Below are 19721 nucleotides of genomic sequence, written 5' to 3'. Positions count from 1 at the left end.
TAGCGTAGTGTTTACGTGAGCCTCCCTGTCAGAATCAGCGTAGTCAGACAGTCAGTGTCCCTGTCATAGCTGAAGGTGAAGTGACAGTTGTAATGGCTGCATAACCTGTGACAATGTTCAGCTTGCCAAAGACAGAGGAGGAGGCAGGTGTGAATGTGTTCCTTAAACACCCCCACTATCCACGGCAGCCCGAAGCGCGGTGAACGAACGTGTTACGCGTCCTCCCAACCTGTTCATACCCCCACTATCCACGTTGGTGTGGAGTTGATTAAATAAAGTGTGGCGACCCGCCGCGTATTACTTCACATGTGTTCCACGTTCCCTCGCGGGGTTCGCTGTGCTCGCCACGCTTCGGGCTCGGTGAAGTGACAGACACACTTTATAAAATCAACTCCACGCCGACGTGGATAGTGGGGATATGAACAGGTCGGAAGGACGCGTAACGCATCCTCTCGCGGGGCACGCTGCGCTCGCCACACTTCGGGCTGGTGTGGATAGTGGGGCTTTGAAAAATGCCTCCTTTATTGTGCATAGGACGCACTTGCACCAGCATACCCCCTTTATGCATGAGGCGCACGTGCTAATAATTACTGAGATGCAGGAGCGTCTGAGGCGCACCTGCATCTCAGACATATGGAGCGCCTCTCTGCTGGCGCCCGCATGATCCCCTCTCCGTCTGCGTCCGCCAGCGCAGGGGATCTGGCGGTTACCAGCGCTATGTGAGAGGCGCTCACTAGGCTTGGCATGGACTCCGAGGACAGAGCCATGGACGCAGGGGACAGAGCCGGGCTGCTTGGGAGTCACTACGCTAGCTACGCTAGGCAGCCATTGTACGACGCAGACAGTGTAGCTTACTGTATGCCTGCGTACGTATGCTAATTGGGCGCCCGGCTAATACATAAGTACCAAAATTTTGCTGCATCTTTCTCTGCAGTAGGTAATAAGGCTTGTCTTTCATAGAATAAGACATCTACAGTAATAATGCTGATTTAAGTTCCTGCACTGACAGGATGCGTTTATGTATCCAGTGCAGCAATATCATTTTTTTGGGGTACTTATATGTTAGTTGGGCGCCCACTATATTTAGTACTCTCATACCCCCACTTTCCATGTCGTCATTTCTTATATAGATATATAGATTTCTTATAGTGTGGCGAGCCACCGAGCCCAAACCATGGTGAGCGGAGGTGGAAAACTAAGCAAATAGCTTACTCGGCGCCCAACTAACATACAAGTACCATTTTTTGGCTAGGACCAATATCACTGTGAGCACAGGAATGATAGAGTAAAAAGTAAAAAGATTGTTAATATAGTATATGATCTTGTTCCAATAATTTCTAATCTTACCACATTCCCAGAAATTATGGATATAATTTGCACCCATCATTGAGCACTTATAGCATATACCTAGATCTTCAGGTACAAAGTGAGCTATAATCAATATGTGATAATGTTTTGTGGGCTGCCGATAGGCATGTGAAGTCATGCTCTATAGGGTGGCACGATCTCCACACATCTATTAATTGAAGTTGTGTCATTATGTATGGGATAACATATTGGGGCAGTCTACGCCGAACACCCGAGTCAGAGGAGCGGTCCAATACGTTCGACACCGTGGCATTGAAATCTCCCGCTAGAATGAGGCGCTTATGCATATATGGATATCATTTGTTGATAATATCTCTAAAAAAGGGTTAGGGTTCTGTATTAGGGGCATATATATTGCATAGAACCGTATGAGAATTTCTGATTGTTGTTTCTACTATTACAAATCTGCCTTCGGGGTCTGTCTGAGTGTGGTGTATTAGTGTGTGAATATTCTTTCTTACCAATATTACTACTCCATACAGATAGTGGTAGATGCTCAAATTAGTTCAGTAAAACTTTTCAGGTGCATGCAAGGGAGGGGTTAATACTTAGTAAGTAACAAGAAATTGGTTCCCCCGGCACACTGAATAGTTTTAGCAACCAATCTTGAACACTACATGATAATAGAATTCAGAGATATTGGTTACATATACCTGCGCAGGTGTATGACATTACTACTCCACAGGCTTTTGAATTAAATGGAGAGTCCAAAACCAGACCATCCTATATGTATTTAGTTTTATAGTTTCAGAGTGCACTAAATGAGTCTCCTGTGAAAAAGACAATATCCATGTCCAGCCTGGACAAGTATACACGAATTTTCTGACGCTTTGCAGGGGTGTGGAATCCACCGACATTAAGCGTGCCTATTCACAGATTTCTCATTTATTTTCTTCCAGGGGTTTAATTATTGTGCCATATATAGAGGCTTCTCCTAAGATATCAGCAGCAGAGGGTTGAAAGTAAATCATCATAAAATATACAAAGGGGGGCAAGACAGGGAAAACACAGGGAAAAACATGAGGGGAAGATGGGGGGGGGGGGGGGGAACAAATCACCAACCAGTAGTGACTTAGCACATTTAGCATAACTAAACATAACTTCCAATATATAGCTATTGAAAAAAGAATCTCCATGATAGAGATTCGGGTACGAGTTCCAGTCCTGCCCCGGCCATAATTAACAAGTTAAAGATATAATAAGTAAGTAACCCACTTCTAAATAAATTAATATTATTCCGCCTATAAAGAAATGTGCATGAAAACACTAACGGTATAACATTAATTTATAACTGCCTTTGTTAGTCTGCATGTATCTACCGATACAAGATTCTGAGTATACAGTCCTCTCTAACCAAACTATGGTATCAATACTGACATAAGCGTCAGAAATTAATTATAGCTGTTCAGGTTCTTGAGTAAATAGGGGTCGTGATGACGAAGTCTCAGTAACTTCCTCCTCCAGATATCACTCCACATCCGTTTCGGTACTGAATTCCTTAAACATGGTGCCAGAAAATATATGTAGCCTTGCTGGGAATAGCAGAGGAAATTTTCTGTTTTGTTTTGCCAGGTTGTAACATAATGGTGTAAATTCCTTCTGAGCAAGGACAACCTCCGCAGAGAAGTCCTGGAAGATTAATAGATTGGCATCATTCCAACAGATGTCACATCGAAGTCTGGAAGCTGACCACAAAGCGTCTTTGTGGACAAAGTTTAGACCGCGAAAGATAACCGCTCGAGGTCTTGCAGATGGTGTGTTGCGCTGGGAACCAATCCTGTGGGCCCTCTCCACTATAAGTCCAGCACATTGGTCTCGCACACCTAGGATATCTGGGAGCGTGTCTTGTAGAAAGGCAAAAAGGGCCGGTCCCTTTAATGTCTCCGGTAGTCCAATCAATCTCAGATTATTAGGAAAAGAGCGGTTCTCTAGGTCGTCCAGCTTATTAATGACAGTGTAGTGATTTTTTTGCAATTGGGCTGTCTGCGTCTTAAGATCAGATACGTCTTGGAATAGTTCCCCAATGCGTGTCTCATTATTCTGGACTCGTTTAGACATTTGTTTAATCTGTGATTTAACATAATTTAAGGCTTGTGTGACTTTATTAGTGTGTGTATCCATTATAGGACCCACAGTGTCCTGGATTGTTTTAACCATTATTAAGTAGGTAATAGGCACCTCCTGTGGTGTCTCCTGAATAGAGGAAGACATTTGCCGTATTTTAGCTGCTGTGTCTTGGAGCAATTGATTGGGGCTTTTATCATCAGCATATACAAGTTGATCTCCCTGGCATGGCTGCTGTGCCCTGGGATTAGGCTGCTGTGAGGGAGTAGCAGCAGCCATCTCATGACCCTCTTTGCTTTTACCTGCCGTACTGCGCTGAGGCTTAGCAGCTTTGGTGCCAGCTAAATATTTGTCCATTGTACCCTCCAATGTGGGTGCTTTATTAGGGGATCTGGATATCAGGTCCAGAGAGGCTCTCTAGTAGGGAAAAGTCACCTTATGTCTGGTGATTTTTTTGGCCCCTCTTATTCCCAAGGGACTAGGTGTAATCAGTACAGCGTCTGGGAGGGGAGCTGCATGCACTAACAGGGCACTAGTCGCCTAAGTTATATGAATCTAAAATGGCCGCCGGGTCAGTAGAGAAGAAGTCCTCTGCATGGCATGGGAATCTGGAGTCAGGCAGAGCAGTCACAAAAGCTAAGTATCTGACTACTATCGGCCCCCGGGCACCCGGAGAAGGTTTCCCTCGCTGTAAAGTCCCGCTGAGGCGAGCCGGTGTTGCACAGCCACTGGATCCCCCCCCCCTGCCCCCAGGACAGCGTCGTGAGTGGAGATAGTGATCCAGGCTCCAGCCTCAGGAGCGTGGGCAGGCCGCGACTTGCAGGAGCCTCCCACCCAGAGGACTTGCAGGTAATGAGAGCAGCTCTGCCCGGCAGCGGAGGACGGAGTCTCACCATGTGGGGAGGGGTCCCTCTGGTGCCGGTGCTCTTCCGGGGTTCTCTACAGCATGTGTCTTGGTGTCTGTCGTGTCAGCGGAGGCCTCCTCCCATCGGCAGTGTTCCGGGTGTGCAGGGACCGGTCCGGCAGTGTGGGAAGGCATCTGGTCGTGGGGTGAGTCGGTGTTGGCCAGGGCTCACCACGACGCATCCTCCTGCATCAGCAACGGAACCAGAAGCCAAATGGTAACTTTAATGGACAATATAATTTGGCAGATTATTTTGCATCAACTAATCAGCATTTACTTCTCATGTTATAGAGTGTACATGATCAATGCTAGCTAGAAGTTACTTGATTGTTCTGGCTACTTTTCCAATTTTTCATTGGGTTAATACATTGCCCCCCCCCCCCCCTGTCATCTAGCTTGAAAGTCTTGTATGTCCTATGGCATGGCTGAGGTGTTGGCTTACTCTTGGATGTCATCAAAGAAGGGCATATCATGGTTTCTGTCTGGTGCTGAGGTGTTGGCTCCAATCCCCTCTTACTTTTTCCTTACAAGGTTTTTGGCCTTTGCTCTTAGCCTTGCCTTTGCCTTCTATTTTTCCTCCTGTTCTCATTATTGTTATCTACTTCATTGTATCTTAAACTTTAGACAGTGGTTCCTAAACTTTTGTAAATCATGGTGCCTGAAAGTTTCAGTATTTTTTCACATCACTCCTGGGCCAAAAGTTTCCTATTGAGAAATTCAGCAAACATTATTAAATTAAGTAAATTGTGTGTAAGGAAAGGTCATGAGTCAAAAAGGTTTGGGAACCACTAGTGTAGTCGGCTTTGTTTTTTTCGATGTACAGTATGTGACGAACGTGAAAAAGTAGGCTTCCCAGGGGACAAAAAAAGACCCTATATGCCCCCCACCCATCTGTATGTACTGTTTTATGCCCCCTCATCTAATATTGTAACCACTCAATTTGTATTGTTCCCTTTATCTTCATGTACAGTAAGGTTAACACACTGATCATTGATATATACTATGTTCTACATTTCTCTCATCTTTTTCCTGTGTTGTAAAACCACCTCCCAATTCCATTGGGGGTATTCAATCCCGGATCACGGCTGACTGATATTCTGTTCCATCAGCCGTGACCCTGGCACGTTTTCGTTTTGCTCGACAGCTTATCACCCGGTGGGATTCAATGTCCCACTTTGCGATCTGTGAAATTGTCAAAATTGTCAGGGTTCAGCCCTGAGCGCAACAATTCACGGACATAATCGATAAAACGGCCCAACAGTTGTCCATTCTGACAATCTGCCTCCTCAATGCTGTTGGACAAGACAGCAATGAATAGGCTCCTGCCACTATTTCCCCCATTGGAAATAGTGATGGGGATTGAATACCTCCATATGTCTTTGTTTTTTTCGTCCCTACCCTTCGTTCTCAAAACTAATCCCCCCGCCCACACACACACACTAACTTACATTGTGCATGCCATTCAATGCCAGTCCTTTCTTTATCCGTTGAATGCCTCCCTCCAGTACTCTTCAATTCTATAGTTCTTCCATTGTATGACCGCCCGTCACCGTTGCAACCTGCAAGGTGCCCATACACTGCTGCGATGTTGTTCGGACACCAGATACCCTGCAAGCCTTCCCGGTGGCAGGGACGCATGCGATCCGTTGTTATGGATCACATGCGTCCCTGCTTTCCGCCCGCCTCGCCACCTGGAGGGAGGTCCCAGAATGGGTGGTCCTATGGCCAGCCGGTCCGACCACCTGGTCGGGTCCAATTCACCCGGGACCGTGCATCGGACCTGACTGAATGTCAAGGAGTGGCGATTTGGTCCGATTTAACGGGCCGATTGGTCGTAATCGGCCAAAATCAGACCGAATCGCCTCAGTGTATGGGGGCCTTTACATTATGTCTGCGATGCTGCCAGAATCTTGGAACCAGGTCGCCTCTTAAGGCAGTCAGTTTTGTCACTGGCACCAGTTTAGGCACCTATTTGCAGCTTAGGTAGTAGTCATTCCCCATGAACCCCCTCTTGCTAGAATAATTACTCTTGGTTCTAATGCACCATACAGGTAGAATTCCCAGTGTTTATCTGTGTATTACTATGCATGTACTATTCACCCTGTTTCTCTGTATTATTACCATATATGAACTGTTCTAGTCCTCCTGTGTCTATGAATAATTCCCATACATATACTATTTACTTTGTTTCTCAGTATTAGCATACATGTACTGCACTAGACATCCGGCCTCTAAATTATCTCCTTACATGTACTAATCCCTCTTTTTTTCATTACAGTACATGTCTCTATTCTTTTTTTTTTCTTTACTCTCTTTCTTATTATAATCTTCCCCTCTCTGTTTTTCTTCCTCTGCTATTACTGCCCGTATGCATCCTGACCACATGACTATTGTAACCGGAATCATTCCTTCACGGTGCTGCATTTCTTGCAACAGCTCCCTTCTGTTTGTGGCTTTATCTCCTACTGATGAATTACAGAGTAAGCTGTGAAATGCTTACAGTTTTCATTTGATTGACAACCATGTATTGCTCTAGCTGAGTTGCGGTTGCTATAGGTGGATTGGTGGAATAAAAAAACACTGAACAAATCACAAAAAGAACATATATTCCCTGTTTACTTCCATACACAAACTTGCTACTACAGTTAGAAATATATAATTCTGGCATAATCAGACTATGCCCACCAGTTATACTCTGCAGATGCTTCACTTTGACACATTGTTACATGTCAGAAATCCCTATTCTTTTACTGTCATAAACAAATGTTTTTGGTTTATTAATATTTTTACATAGTAAAACAAAGAGTGGAGCAAAAACTGGAGCAGATGGGTAAACTGGGAGGATATCGTCTACATAATGCCCATGTCCTCTGCATGGATGCAATTCTTAATGTTGGATTGGAGATGGGAAGTCACAACCAAGACTGCTGGCCACATGTGTTCAGGTAGAGACTGCAGATTGAAGTGAACTTCATTGTATGGTTTGTACTGTATGTATATGACTTTGTACTGTAGTCGTAGAGTTATACCTGCTTTGTAATATCACAGCAAAATTAACATTACATTGTATTTTTGTGTGCTCTTGTTCAATTGCTCTGGCATATTTCAGTTCATAAGTAATGGGAGAAAAGTTGCCAATGCTCAATCTGAATGACTGTTCCGGGTTTAATTTGATCCTCAGTTTATTGAAATCGTTGTATGGAGACACCTGCAGCAACATGAGAAGCCATGGACTCTGTGAGCTCTCTCTGAAGTACTATGTGGATAATGTACCCCATGCATTCTGAATGATGGTTCATTCATTCCTTAATATTTGACAGTAGTGGAACTCTGCCATTGATGGCAAGTTGAAGTGCATTCGACATGCATTAGATACAACTCTGTTGTATTAGGGGGACAACTCATGATGCCCAATTCAGTGGAATTATCCCACAGTCCTAATCTAGTGGTTACAGATCTATGTGGTGGTGCATTGCTCGATATGACTGAGTGCAAATCCTCAGCATCCAGCCAGTGATATCTGCAAATGCACCAGGGTCCTAATAAGTGTCACATCATTACAGCTACCACTGCCCTAGTTTGAGTCTTACTGGCATGTGGGGTCTATTACCTCAATCCATCTGCTTGAAACAGTTGTAATCTCTATTTATTGGGCCAATCTACATGTTTCCAGACCTCTTGCATCCAGTGGAGATGTTGCAATAGTTTACAAACCACTGCCTCTTATTTCCTTCTCTCCTTAGGGTGTGTGAATATATTAGCACCTTGGAGCACACACACTTCAGCGATGGGACATCCCAGTTGCCACTGACTATCACTCAGTCCCAGAAACTGTCCATAGACCCACATGGCATATCTATTGATTCTTCACAAGAACAGACCACAGAGCAAGAGGGATCACTTGGCAAGAGTCCTTTCATCCAGCCAGTTCCAATCCATGAACTCATCAAAGAGGGCAGCAAGGGCCGTGTATTTGACTTCCGTGGAAATAGCCTGATGACTCCCAGCAATGCTGCTAAAGCAGTCTGCACCCTTTCCACCCAAGCAGAAAAGTAAGACACTTGGTTTGGTTTTGCTTCAACATACATTTAAGAATTTAACATGAAATGATGCCAACAGTAAATACAATTGAGCTGAGTTTTAATTTGCTTGCAGGCTGTTTGAAGGTGCTGCAGACAAACTCAATCTGGTTGCTCTTAGTGGATTTCTTTACCAACTGAAGAAAGCCTCCCAAGCCCAACTATTCCATTCAGTAACGGACACCGTTGATTACTGCCTTGCGATGCCAGGTTAGTCTCTAGATAAGTCACTAGATACATGATAATAGCTTCAAAATACCACCATCACTAGCTACATGATAGTAGCACAAACAAATATATATTTAAATTGAGAGACAGTTTACCAGGAGTCATCCCTAGATCTTCCTTGTGACAGTACAACATGTAAATGATTGTCTCTTTAAAAATCTTGGCAGACTCAGGTCTTGCAAGACTCCACACCTCCTGCTTGTTGCAGGCTGTTACCTTTTGCCCAAGATGTGTATATAATCCATATATTATAATACTGTACGTGGGCAATATTGTACTACAGCCTCTAGTCTCTTCCATGCATCTCCACCAAATCATCTAGCTGCTGAACACTTCTCACTAGGCTCAACACAAATCTGACTTGCTAGGGTGGTGAGCAGGATTTAGTAATTGTTACGGTGTGTAGTATGTGTATTATATTACTTTCTTACTTGTACTTGCAGATATGGTTGCATTTGCTTCCATTCTTAGTATTATTCTAACACAGTATTTAAGTCGGCATAATATGTAGTGCTTAACACTGTGGGAAATTGCCTTATAATCAGTAAATAGACACTGATATATATATATATATATATATATATATATATATATATATATATAAAGATGCCTACAATTATGAGAAATTAAATCTATATGTATAAAGAGCTGCATGTAGACAATTCCAGTATCTCTGCAAACAGTAACTTGTGCTCTTTTCTCCTGTTGGGATGCATTAATAGATTTTTCTATCTTGCTTTGAAGGGGAGATTAAATCTACTCAGGACAAAAGAAGTGCTTTACATCTGTTCCGCCTTGGGGATGTCATGCTGCGTATCATCCGCAGTAAATCTCGTCCTTTGCTTCACATTTTGCGCTGCTGGAGTGTGGTGGCCCCTCATTTTGTAGAGGTAACCTGATAAACAGCAGCAAGCCTATGCATTATTTCTGTGTCCATAAATTGTTATACAGTTTCAGTACATATCACAGCTTGTTTATTCACTACACACGTCAAGTGGTTTTGGTTGATAGGTCAACCGCTATTGGTCAACAGGTAAAATGTCGACATGGTCAAAAGGTCCACATGTACTTAATCACCATTGACAAAATTTCAACACAAGTAATAGGTCAGCAAGGCATGGACAACAAATGGACATGCGTTTTTCACGATTTCTTTTTCACTCATACTTTACGATCCTCGCCGAAGCAAGGCGAGAGAAGCGGTACACTAATTTGGGGTCTATGTCGACATGAAAAAACGTGAAAAACTCATGTTGCTCTTTATATGTATCAAACTTTTCCCTGTTGACCATTTGTCCATGTTGACCTAGTACATACAGATGGAGCCTTCTTCAGCTAGTCTTCTCTGAATAGCCATGGTGTACATAGAACAATACAGTAGGGGATTACCATAGGATTAAGTCCGACAGCTCTGGCTCACGTAATCCTATTAAAGGGCTAGATGAGGATGGCTCTATCTGTATTGACCTTTTTCCTGTGTCGATCTTTTGACCGTCGACCAATAGTAGTCGGGCTAATGACTGTCGACCAAGTTACTGTCTATGTAATAATCCACACCCCTGTTAAATTAGCTATGCAGTTATTGTTCACTGTTTCAGAAAACTGCCATCATACAACTACAGAAGGATTTGAGCTGATACAAGCCATGTATAAATAATGTTCATTTAATGTTCATTTTAATGTTCATCAGGTTCATTCAGTGTGTAATGTTATTTTCCAATCTGCTCTATGAATGTTTTAGGCTGCTTGTCACAAAGAAAGGCGTGTGTCTAAGAAGGCGGTTTCCTTTATACATGACATCATGACTGAGGTGTTGACTGACTGGGACGAGCCCCCACATTTCCACTTTAATGAGGCTCTTTTCCGACCATTTGAGCGAATCATGCAGCTGGAGCTGTGCGATGAAGATGTTCAAGATCAGGTGAGTAAAATCACAAAGAACATATGAATTATGAGTTAATGAACATCTATACCATGGCAGTGTAATTATAATGAATCCATGTACAGATGTGTCCTCATCATACTCATAATGGCAAGCGTCTTACAATTAACTGGTAGTGTGTGTGTGTGAGGTATTATGCCTGTGATCCATAGAAAAGCCACATGTGCCCATGCATAAGCATTGTAGCAATACTGGAAGAAGATAATCTGTACAACTGTTGCTGTGCTTCCTCCTAATGTCTTAGCAGACCCAAATTTTAGTGCATAGTGCTACTACTTCCTAAATGTTGCCACATCCAGTGTCATGTCTTAGTTTTGGCATAGCAGTGTGGGAAAATATACCATGCCTGCTGATTTGTCAATTCCCATCCCTTTGCACTTTTACAAATGATATCATGCAGTCTAATTTGCTCCACATCACATGTTTTTTGTATATTAGTATAAAAATTAACTATATTATACAAATATTATGACTATTCATTACTTCAAGCCAGTTTAAAAACAAATGATGCAATATATATATATATATATATATATATATATATATATATATATATATATATATATATATATAGGTAATATAGTAACTCTTTGTGGGAAGGCATCACTGGACTGCTGTAAGGTATAATAATAAAGTGAATTTAATTTCACTACAAGCCTTTTTTTATTAAATAAATGTATTTTCTACTGATTGTGAATCTTGAGTATACCACACATGAGCCGTCCATTATTCACCATGTTTCACTGCTTCTCCACCCTTAGCACACCTTATATTGACGACTTAAAATAATATGTTGCAGGCTTTGTACATTTTTTTCAACCAGCATCTCTTATATATTTGACTACATCTGTCAATCAACCTCAGAGTGTGTCTATAACGCTGGGCGGGGTCACACATTAAACTCCACCCCCCACCCAGCCTTATACACGCACTCCAAATAGTAGCCAAATATATAGGAGATTGCCCCTGCACTACACCCCCCGCAATAACGCCCACCTATAATACCTATAACATCCTAGGTTGAACTAGATGGACACAAGTCTTTTTTCAGCCTTACCTACTATGTAACTATGTAATACACCCCCGCAATAACGCACAGCTATAATCACCGCTCACTCTGCCCCGGCTCCTGCGCTCAGGCCAGTCTCGCGGGATCTCGCGCTGCGCCCACACACTGTTAAGCCAGCACTATCCAAGTCTCGCATGACCTCCCTGTGCCACCCCAGCACACGCTCCGCACAGACAGTGCAGACCCGTGTGCCCGCTGCCTCCTACTTCCTCCTGCCGCCATCCCACAGCGCTCATCACTGCACAGGCGCCTTTAGCCTGCGCCCGCTGCCTGCCACCCCCTCCTGCCGCAAGAGTACTGTGGCCGATGCCTGCCACCACCGGCCGCCACGGATAACAAATGCCCACTCCCCTCTGACCTGCCTGACTGCCGACACCTGCCCAGCACCGAAGGACAGAACACTGCCCACTATACCAATAATGGATAACAGGTACCTTTTTCCCACAATGTATAACCGGCTGGGTGCAGGGACAGGACGCTGACCCACCCCCCTCCCACTACAATGGACATTAAACACAATCACAAAAACACAAAATACAAACGTAATTTAAAAAGAAATGTTTTTGCAATTTTAATGGGGCGTAGCCCCCTACGACGGTGTGAATAGCGCCTGAAGAGCGCGATGAATCACCTAGTACAGTGGTTCCCAAACTGTTTCGAATCACGGCACCCTAGAGTATCAGAATAGTTTTTTTAGGGCACCCCTAGGCCAAAAGTTTGTTACCAAGAATAAAAAAAAATAATAATTAAATTAAATAAGTTGTGCTTAAATGTTATCCTTTGGTCCAGTTATGTGGTGAGGAACATGATTCACTTCTGTTTATCCACATATTTTATAATTGAAAGCCACAAGCACTGATTTTGCCCGTTACATTGACCATAAACAATTTGAATTGGTTCCGGACCACCAACCTGAGGCACCCCTGCAAGTGCTCCGAGGCACCCCAGGGAGCCTAGGCGCACAGTTTGGGAACCACTGACCTAGTATATAATATTTGTGTGCTATTAATTAACTGTAAATAAATGTGGAAGTAGGGACATAAAGCAAATAAGAATCGTAGTGGCAAGGTGATCAACAAGGCAGATTATATTATAGATCTATAGGCAGATCTATTATAGATCCTTTAAAATAGATTGTGCAATTATCCTTCTGTTATATAGTGTAACAGACATGCATAAATAATTGTGCACACTAAAAAGGAGCACCTGACCTGGTTTATGTGTACTCTCAGCCTAGCATATTTCACAAGATCAGAGAGGTGTATGGGATCAGTAGCAGCAATTTGATTATCTTGTTGTAAGTTTGAGACCTAATTGCATGGTCTTTTGCACACATACAGGTGGTGACCTCGATTGGGGAGCTGGTGGAAGTGTGCTCCCCTCAGATCCAGTCTGGGTGGAGGCCTCTGTTCAGTGCCCTGGAAACTGTACACAGCAGCAGCAAGACTGACATTAAGGAGTATCTTGTAGGAGATTACTCTATGGGTGAGTCAGGGCTTATTCACGTAAAGTAATTGTACTACTACAGTTAATGCATTTAGGAAAAGCAAAAGTGAAATTTGTCTTCATTTGGCATATCATTGTATCAATTTATTCTGTTATTAATTGATTTAGGGATTATGTAATTATATCTTATACACATGGAATTCAGTTTTTCTGTCTTTTTAATACTTGATTTCTATTTCTCTGTACAGATATAGCATCTTTATCTATATTTTATATAAGTATTTTTCCTGTAAATTTGAGCAACATAGCTAAAAATAGGATTTTTGTTCTCTCTCGTTGTATAATTTTCTCTTAATCAGGTTGGGCAACACTGGACCATGGGTTTGCAGATTGGTGCTGGAGATGGAACTTAAACTAAGCTGTAGTTTAAAATCCTAAGCTCCTACCCCCTGCTACCCCATAATGGTAATATTTCTTTCAAAAATACAGTAACGAGTAGCAGTACCCCAGTGAAACTTCTTAGAAGAATAAGACAAATCAGTAGGCAAAAAAAATTCACCCCCACATATGGAAGGGAATGTAGTGTCGCCCAGCCTGCTTAACAGAAAATGATTCATGGTCCTGGTGTAAAAACTGGCCTTGTTGCAGCCGGTCTAGTTGAACTGGAAAATGTCACCTGGGACCTGTCCACATTTGAGAATGTGAGCATACTATGATCAAGCTGAAGCCACAACAATCACCGTCACCCTTTGATATTTCATGAGCTTGATTATCCAAGGCAACATTTGAGTCATTGGAAACACGCTTGATGTCACGCAAAAGTTGAGAGGCCATGAGATCCATCTCAGGAAGGCCCCACTTCTGAACAAACTGTTGGAATACCGCTGGGAAAGATGTGCTTCTGCTGAGGAAGATTGCAGTCCAGTTTCTCATGTGTCCGGACACACAGTAACAGATTTGTGCTACCTCCGCCATTACTTTGGCACTCATTGTGCTTTTCTGATGATTTACATACAATGCCATTATGACGTTGTTCTGCTAAATATGAAATGGCTGGCTGACCAGGACTGTCTGGGATCCCAAAAAAGCCAGAAAGAGTCCAATGATCGATAAAGGCATCTCCAATGGTGACCAAAGGTTTTGAAGCTCAATATGTAATGTCATTGTCCATTGAACACTTTCATCCGTGGTCACAAGGACCAAATTTAGAGTTACCAAGGATAGTGTTTAATAATATGGAGTGGATAAAACTAGAAGCTGAGACGAGAGGGGCTAGAAACCCCTACTGGAATTCCGAGTGAGCGGAGCTCAGCATATTGAATGGTCTCAAAGGCTGAGACGATTGTTCCCAGCAGATTAATGCCGTGTAAAATTTTGTATAAACTACAATCCAGATTACTTATGACGTTACTGCCAGCTGAAATCCCAGTGCACAGGGTTTATTCTCCCTTGTGGGGGTCCACGACCCCCATAGAGTAACAACAGAACTTTGTGGTGAGGGAAGCAAGCCACCATGCCTACAGCGTGGGGGGTGCAGCGACCCAACATGGGGCCTCTTAGCAGTATCCCGGCCGCTAGAAGGGAGTGCAATCAAGATTATGACCACCAGGATCCCGACTGCCGGCAAATCATAATGAACTCATGAAAACGACCATCAGGCACTGCCAAGGCATTAGGCAAGACTTTAAAAATTCAGCTTCCAGCTGTGATCCTGAAGGTTCTTGTACAATGCAGTCTATGTGCAATTGCTAACAGGGTAGTCAAATCAACATGCAGTAGGCAAATAACTAAGTATGGGATGGCCAAAATACCTCACTTGTGCAGCAGGCTTGCCATCACTGCCAGTATCTGCAGGAAAGCTAGCAGGAGTCGATACAGTCTTAACGAACACATGATGATCTAGCCAAGTAGGAACCTGAAGATACATGTCCCTGCCTTTTAGGGAGGCTAACAGTCTTTTGACCTCCATGCCATGGATCACTGACCAGAGAGATTCCATCAAATCCTTAACCACCCAAAACCTTTTGGAGGCACAAAGATTTAAAGACATCCAAAATTAGCAGAAAACCCTTTTGCAACCAATAGCCTGGTTTAAGGTCACCTTCTCCACATATTTCGAGAATGCAGTGGGGGAAAAAATAGTGAGATGTAGGACCCCCAGGTCAAATACAGAACCTCGAACCAAAGTCCAGCATTTCCAGGCGTCAGAAAACACAATCCAGATCATAAACTAAAGGAGATTTCCACCTACTTCCAAATGGACTGAATAGATAAAGATCCAATTAGACATCTCTGGAGCTTGGATAGACAAGAAAATGTGTTTGGCACTAGGGACTATTTTGGTGTAACTGGTCACCCTGCAGCCACCATGTTGGAGGATTGCCAGCCTCCAAACAACGTACAAGAAAAACCGAGAACGTGGGGCGCTCTAAGGTGTACACAATATGAACAATTTATTTACAACACAAACACATAAATTACACATTACATCAATATTAAATATTAAAGATTAATTCATGCACAATGGATGTGTAAAGATACACACGTTGTTACTTATTCTTGTGCTAGAGCCCCTTTAATAGATAAAGTCCATATCTCCTTTATAGTTGCAATTAATTTCCAGTTTTGAGGCTTTTGCTCAATAGTAGCTTTGTTTGTAAATTAAACCGTCCAATCTCAAACTTAGTACACACTGTCAGACCCAGAAATACCATAATGTCTCTAGGTCTGGGTGGACAGCAGTGTCTCTTTGTAAACGTTTCTAAAGGGTTTATATTACCTCCAATGTGCTGTTAGATGATAACAGTATCCGCTTTTTATTTGGCAGTCGGCTCCTGTTTATCTCTGGAGCTTGGACCAGAGTACCCTCATTTCCCTTTAAAAATGATATTTGGTGCAGAAGCTTTACTGGGGAAAAAACTTGTTCTTTGCGGAATGCTTTTCAGGAGGCACTCCCCAATGAAAGGAAGAGAGAAGTGCCTAGAAGCACGGACCCCTCTGCTTGAGGCAAGCCACAGGAGGAAAGGTGCTGTTTGCACAGGTAGCTTGGGCAATAGCATATAACAGAGACCCCAAGAGAACACACACCAAAGGGGAAGCATTTTCATGGAACGATGGGACTCTGAATTTGCATACCAGGTGCAGAGACAAAAGGTGTATTGAGAAGCAACATCTGTAGCCTCTTGAGCCCCTTGTGGATGATCTCACTCTTGGAGTCTAGCGATGCTGTGTTCGTCCATGTTTCCATGGCTTGTTACCCAGGCTGAAGCCTAGCCAAATCACCCTACACCTAATAAAGAGAGACTTGAGACAATTTGCAGGCTTAGTGTACAGTGGATCCCTAAATACATAGTCCCGGAATCGCTGCGTGCTTTTCTCTTTATTCCACTGGACATCCACTTAGGTTTCCTTCTCTTCTGGCAGTCCATGTGACCCAGTAGAAACAGTATCCCTCTGAGAAATAAAACCGTATCCCTCTGAGAAATAGGGTGAGCCGTGAGCCTCGCTGTTTAATTGGCCGCATATGCCGTCCCCCCCCCCCGTGCCCCCGCTCCAAAACGGCGTGTGCAGGGGGTCAGTTGAATTCTGACCCTGCAAGCTGTGACAGCGAGCAGGCAGCACTGCTTGTTGTCACAGCTCCCATAAAGCATTGAGTACACCCCATTGACCTCTGAAGGAAATGGTTAGTGGTCATGTATGTATGTATGTATGTATGTATGTATGTGTGTGTGTGTATTCATTTTTTGAGACTATAGCTTTCTGTACAAATCCTATACCATATATCTTTTGAAAGTCTGTTTTTAATGTACTGTAACTAAGTTATGCTTACTAATGAAGTTCGGTAATTGAATGCCTTGTAAGTGTTATGATTTTATTGATTTACTTTCATCTTTGTCTCTTAGGGAAGCGCCAGGCTCCTGTGTTTGATGTGTTTGAAGCATTCCTGAATACAGACAACATCCAAGTCTTTGCTAATGCAGCCACTGATTACATTATGTGCCTTATGAAATTTGTCAAGGGGTTAGGTACAATTCATTCCTGTTTTAAACATAAAATAATGAATAATGTCTGTCTTGTTTTATATACAGTATTATGTATTAATTTATTTATATATTATCTATTAAATGCCTACACCAATAGTTCCAAGTGGCAAACAATGGAGGGACAATTCTCCATTCTAGACTTTGGTGGTTAAATTGACAATAAACCATGTGAAATAAGATATACGATTTAATAGCCTGTGTAAGATTGAGTATAAGTACCTCACAAATACTGCATGTAAATCTAATCCTTAAAGACATTTATTTGACATTTTCACAAATAATCATAAAGTATTTTACCTTTATACTTTAGGTTATGCCTCCCAAACAGCTGTAGGACATAAATAATGAGGCATAGTATATCAGTTAGACCTGCTACTTATCCATCTGTAGCTTGTAAGATAAACTGGCTTTACAACATCTTACACTGACTTAGAATACGAAGATACTTTATACAGGACATAGATGTCATACAATTGTAAGACATGTTTGCTTTTTCTGCATATAACATTTTATAGTCAACATCTGTAGAAAAACACAGTAATTTCTTGTATATTAATATTTGGAAATATATAGGCTTTGCTATATAAATGCTAATTGTATAATTTTTCTTTATTTTCAGGTGAAGCTGATTGTAAAGAAATTGGAGATTGTGTACCTGCATCTGCTTCATCCACAGACCTCTGCCTCCCAGCCCTGGACTACCTAAGAAGGTGTTCCCAGGTATGATGGTAGCTTGTTAAACTGCAGATCTGAAGTAGGAACCTAGTGCACTGAATGGTCAAAATATTTTAGAAGAAATATATTGTTGCATTGGTCACCAGTGAAATTCGTAACTCGTTTTAACATTGTGCATCAGTGTGTATGTTTTACCTAAGTGTGGTATGACTGCCTGATAATTGGGATCCCCCAGTCAGTGTACTGACATCGTAATCTTGACTGGTGGTGCCCCGCTTCACTTGCCACAGATTATATTCTCCCTTCTGGGGGGCATGGACAGAATAGCCCCTGCAGGTCTGGATCCCGCCTGTCGGAGCACCGGCAGTCAGGATTCCAATGTATGTATATTGACTGTCGGGATCCCAATTGTTGAGAAGTCATCCGGCACCCGTTTTACCTTAACAGGATTTAACATGGATAGCCTGCCACTGTAGTTATGGCTGTTGATTTACATGTTATGCTACAAAGATAACATTCTTCATTCTCTAAAATAGTGTTATAAGAAGTCATGCTTTCTTGTTTCTTGCTGTGATAATGTAATCTGGAAAAACTCTTTATCATTCAGCACAGTCAGCACGTCACTTGAAATAAATCTCATATCTGTATCTGCTGGATAAAGTGGATATAAAAGTCCACACTCCCTCATTGGCGTATCAGGTTTTTGTGATGTTAAGCATGAAATCATGTCAGACAGTTTTTTCACCTTTTTAATATGACCTTAAAACTTTCGGTACTCTTTACTTAGAAGGGCGCCCATCATGGCCATCTCGGGCATTAAATGCACTAAAAAATCGGGTGAGATGCGACCGACGAGATGCCCGTGATTTCCCATAGGGAACAATGTTAAATGTCTCAATTGACCTGATTTTCCTGTTCAATGCCTCAATTGACCCGATTTTTCCATAGGAAACAATGTTAAATGGGCCACAGAGGCCAAATAGGCACCCTGAAGTGTGAAATGGGCACCCGAATTGTTAACGCCACCCCACGATCAACGTTAACCCGAAGCGTGGCGAGCGCAGCGAGCCCGCGAGGGGCGGCGGTACGCGTCCTACGACCTTTTCATACCCCCACTATCCACGTCGGCATGGAGTTCAGAATAGAAAGTGTGGCGAGCGCAGCGAGCCACCGAGCCCGAAGCGTGGCGAGCGCAGCGAGCCCCGCGAGGGGACGCGGATACCTTCACAGGTATCCGCGTCCCCTCGCGGACTTCACAGCTGTCCGCGTCCCCTCGCAGGGCTCGCTGCACTCGCCACACTTTGGGCTCGGTGGCTCGCTACGCTCGCCACACTGTCTATTCTCAACTCCACGCCGACGTGGATAGTGGGGGTATGAAAAGGTCGTAGGACGCGTACTGCCGCCCCTCGCGGGCTCGCTGCGCTCGCCACGCTTCGGGTTCACGTTGATCGTGGGGTGGCGTTAACAATTGTGGGGGCCATTTCACACTTCAGGGTGCCTATTTGGCCTCTGTGGGCCATTTAACATTGTTTCCTATGGAAAAATCGGGTCAATTGAGGCATTGAACAGGAAAATCGGGTCAATTGAGACATTTAACATTGTTCCCTATGGGAAATCGCGGGCATCGCGTCGGTCGCATCGCACCAGATTTTTTAGTGCATTCAATGCCCGAGATGCCCAAGATTTTTTTACTAACGATGCCCACGATCAAAATCGTGGGTGCCGTTCTAAGTAAAGAGTACCAAACTTTCAAATAGACATAGAATTTTTGAGGAAAAATAAGTGATCCATTCCTACAATACTTTTGTTGCATAAGTACATATTTATCATAGTGGGACTGCAGTTATGTTCAGTGTTAAGCAATCCCATTTATAATTCACTTTAAAGGCAATAAATCTACACA

General features: G+C 43.0%; 1 protein-coding gene across 2 annotated transcripts in view; it reads left to right on the top strand.

The window, feature by feature from the left end:
- Positions 1-19721, top strand: part of ARFGEF3 (ARFGEF family member 3) — a 164073-nt gene that overhangs the window by 117541 nt on the left and 26811 nt on the right. For both annotated transcript variants that reach the window (XM_083176610.1, XM_083176608.1), the window contains exons 18-25: positions 7131-7281; positions 8080-8388; positions 8492-8625; positions 9388-9533; positions 10385-10564; positions 12995-13139; positions 17003-17125; positions 17763-17863. In XM_083176610.1, the coding sequence (XP_083032736.1) occupies positions 7131-7281; positions 8080-8388; positions 8492-8625; positions 9388-9533; positions 10385-10564; positions 12995-13139; positions 17003-17125; positions 17763-17863 (1289 nt within the window). The remainder of the gene's footprint in view (positions 1-7130; positions 7282-8079; positions 8389-8491; positions 8626-9387; positions 9534-10384; positions 10565-12994; positions 13140-17002; positions 17126-17762; positions 17864-19721) is intronic.

The sequence above is a fragment of the Crinia signifera genome, chromosome 3 (assembly GCF_055691185.1).
Source record: "Crinia signifera chromosome 3, ASM5569118v1, whole genome shotgun sequence".
In the NCBI taxonomy this organism is placed as follows: Eukaryota; Metazoa; Chordata; class Amphibia; order Anura; family Myobatrachidae; genus Crinia; species Crinia signifera.
The sequence above is the reverse complement of the archived record's forward strand: the minus strand, read 5'-3'. Positions and strand labels throughout refer to the sequence as shown.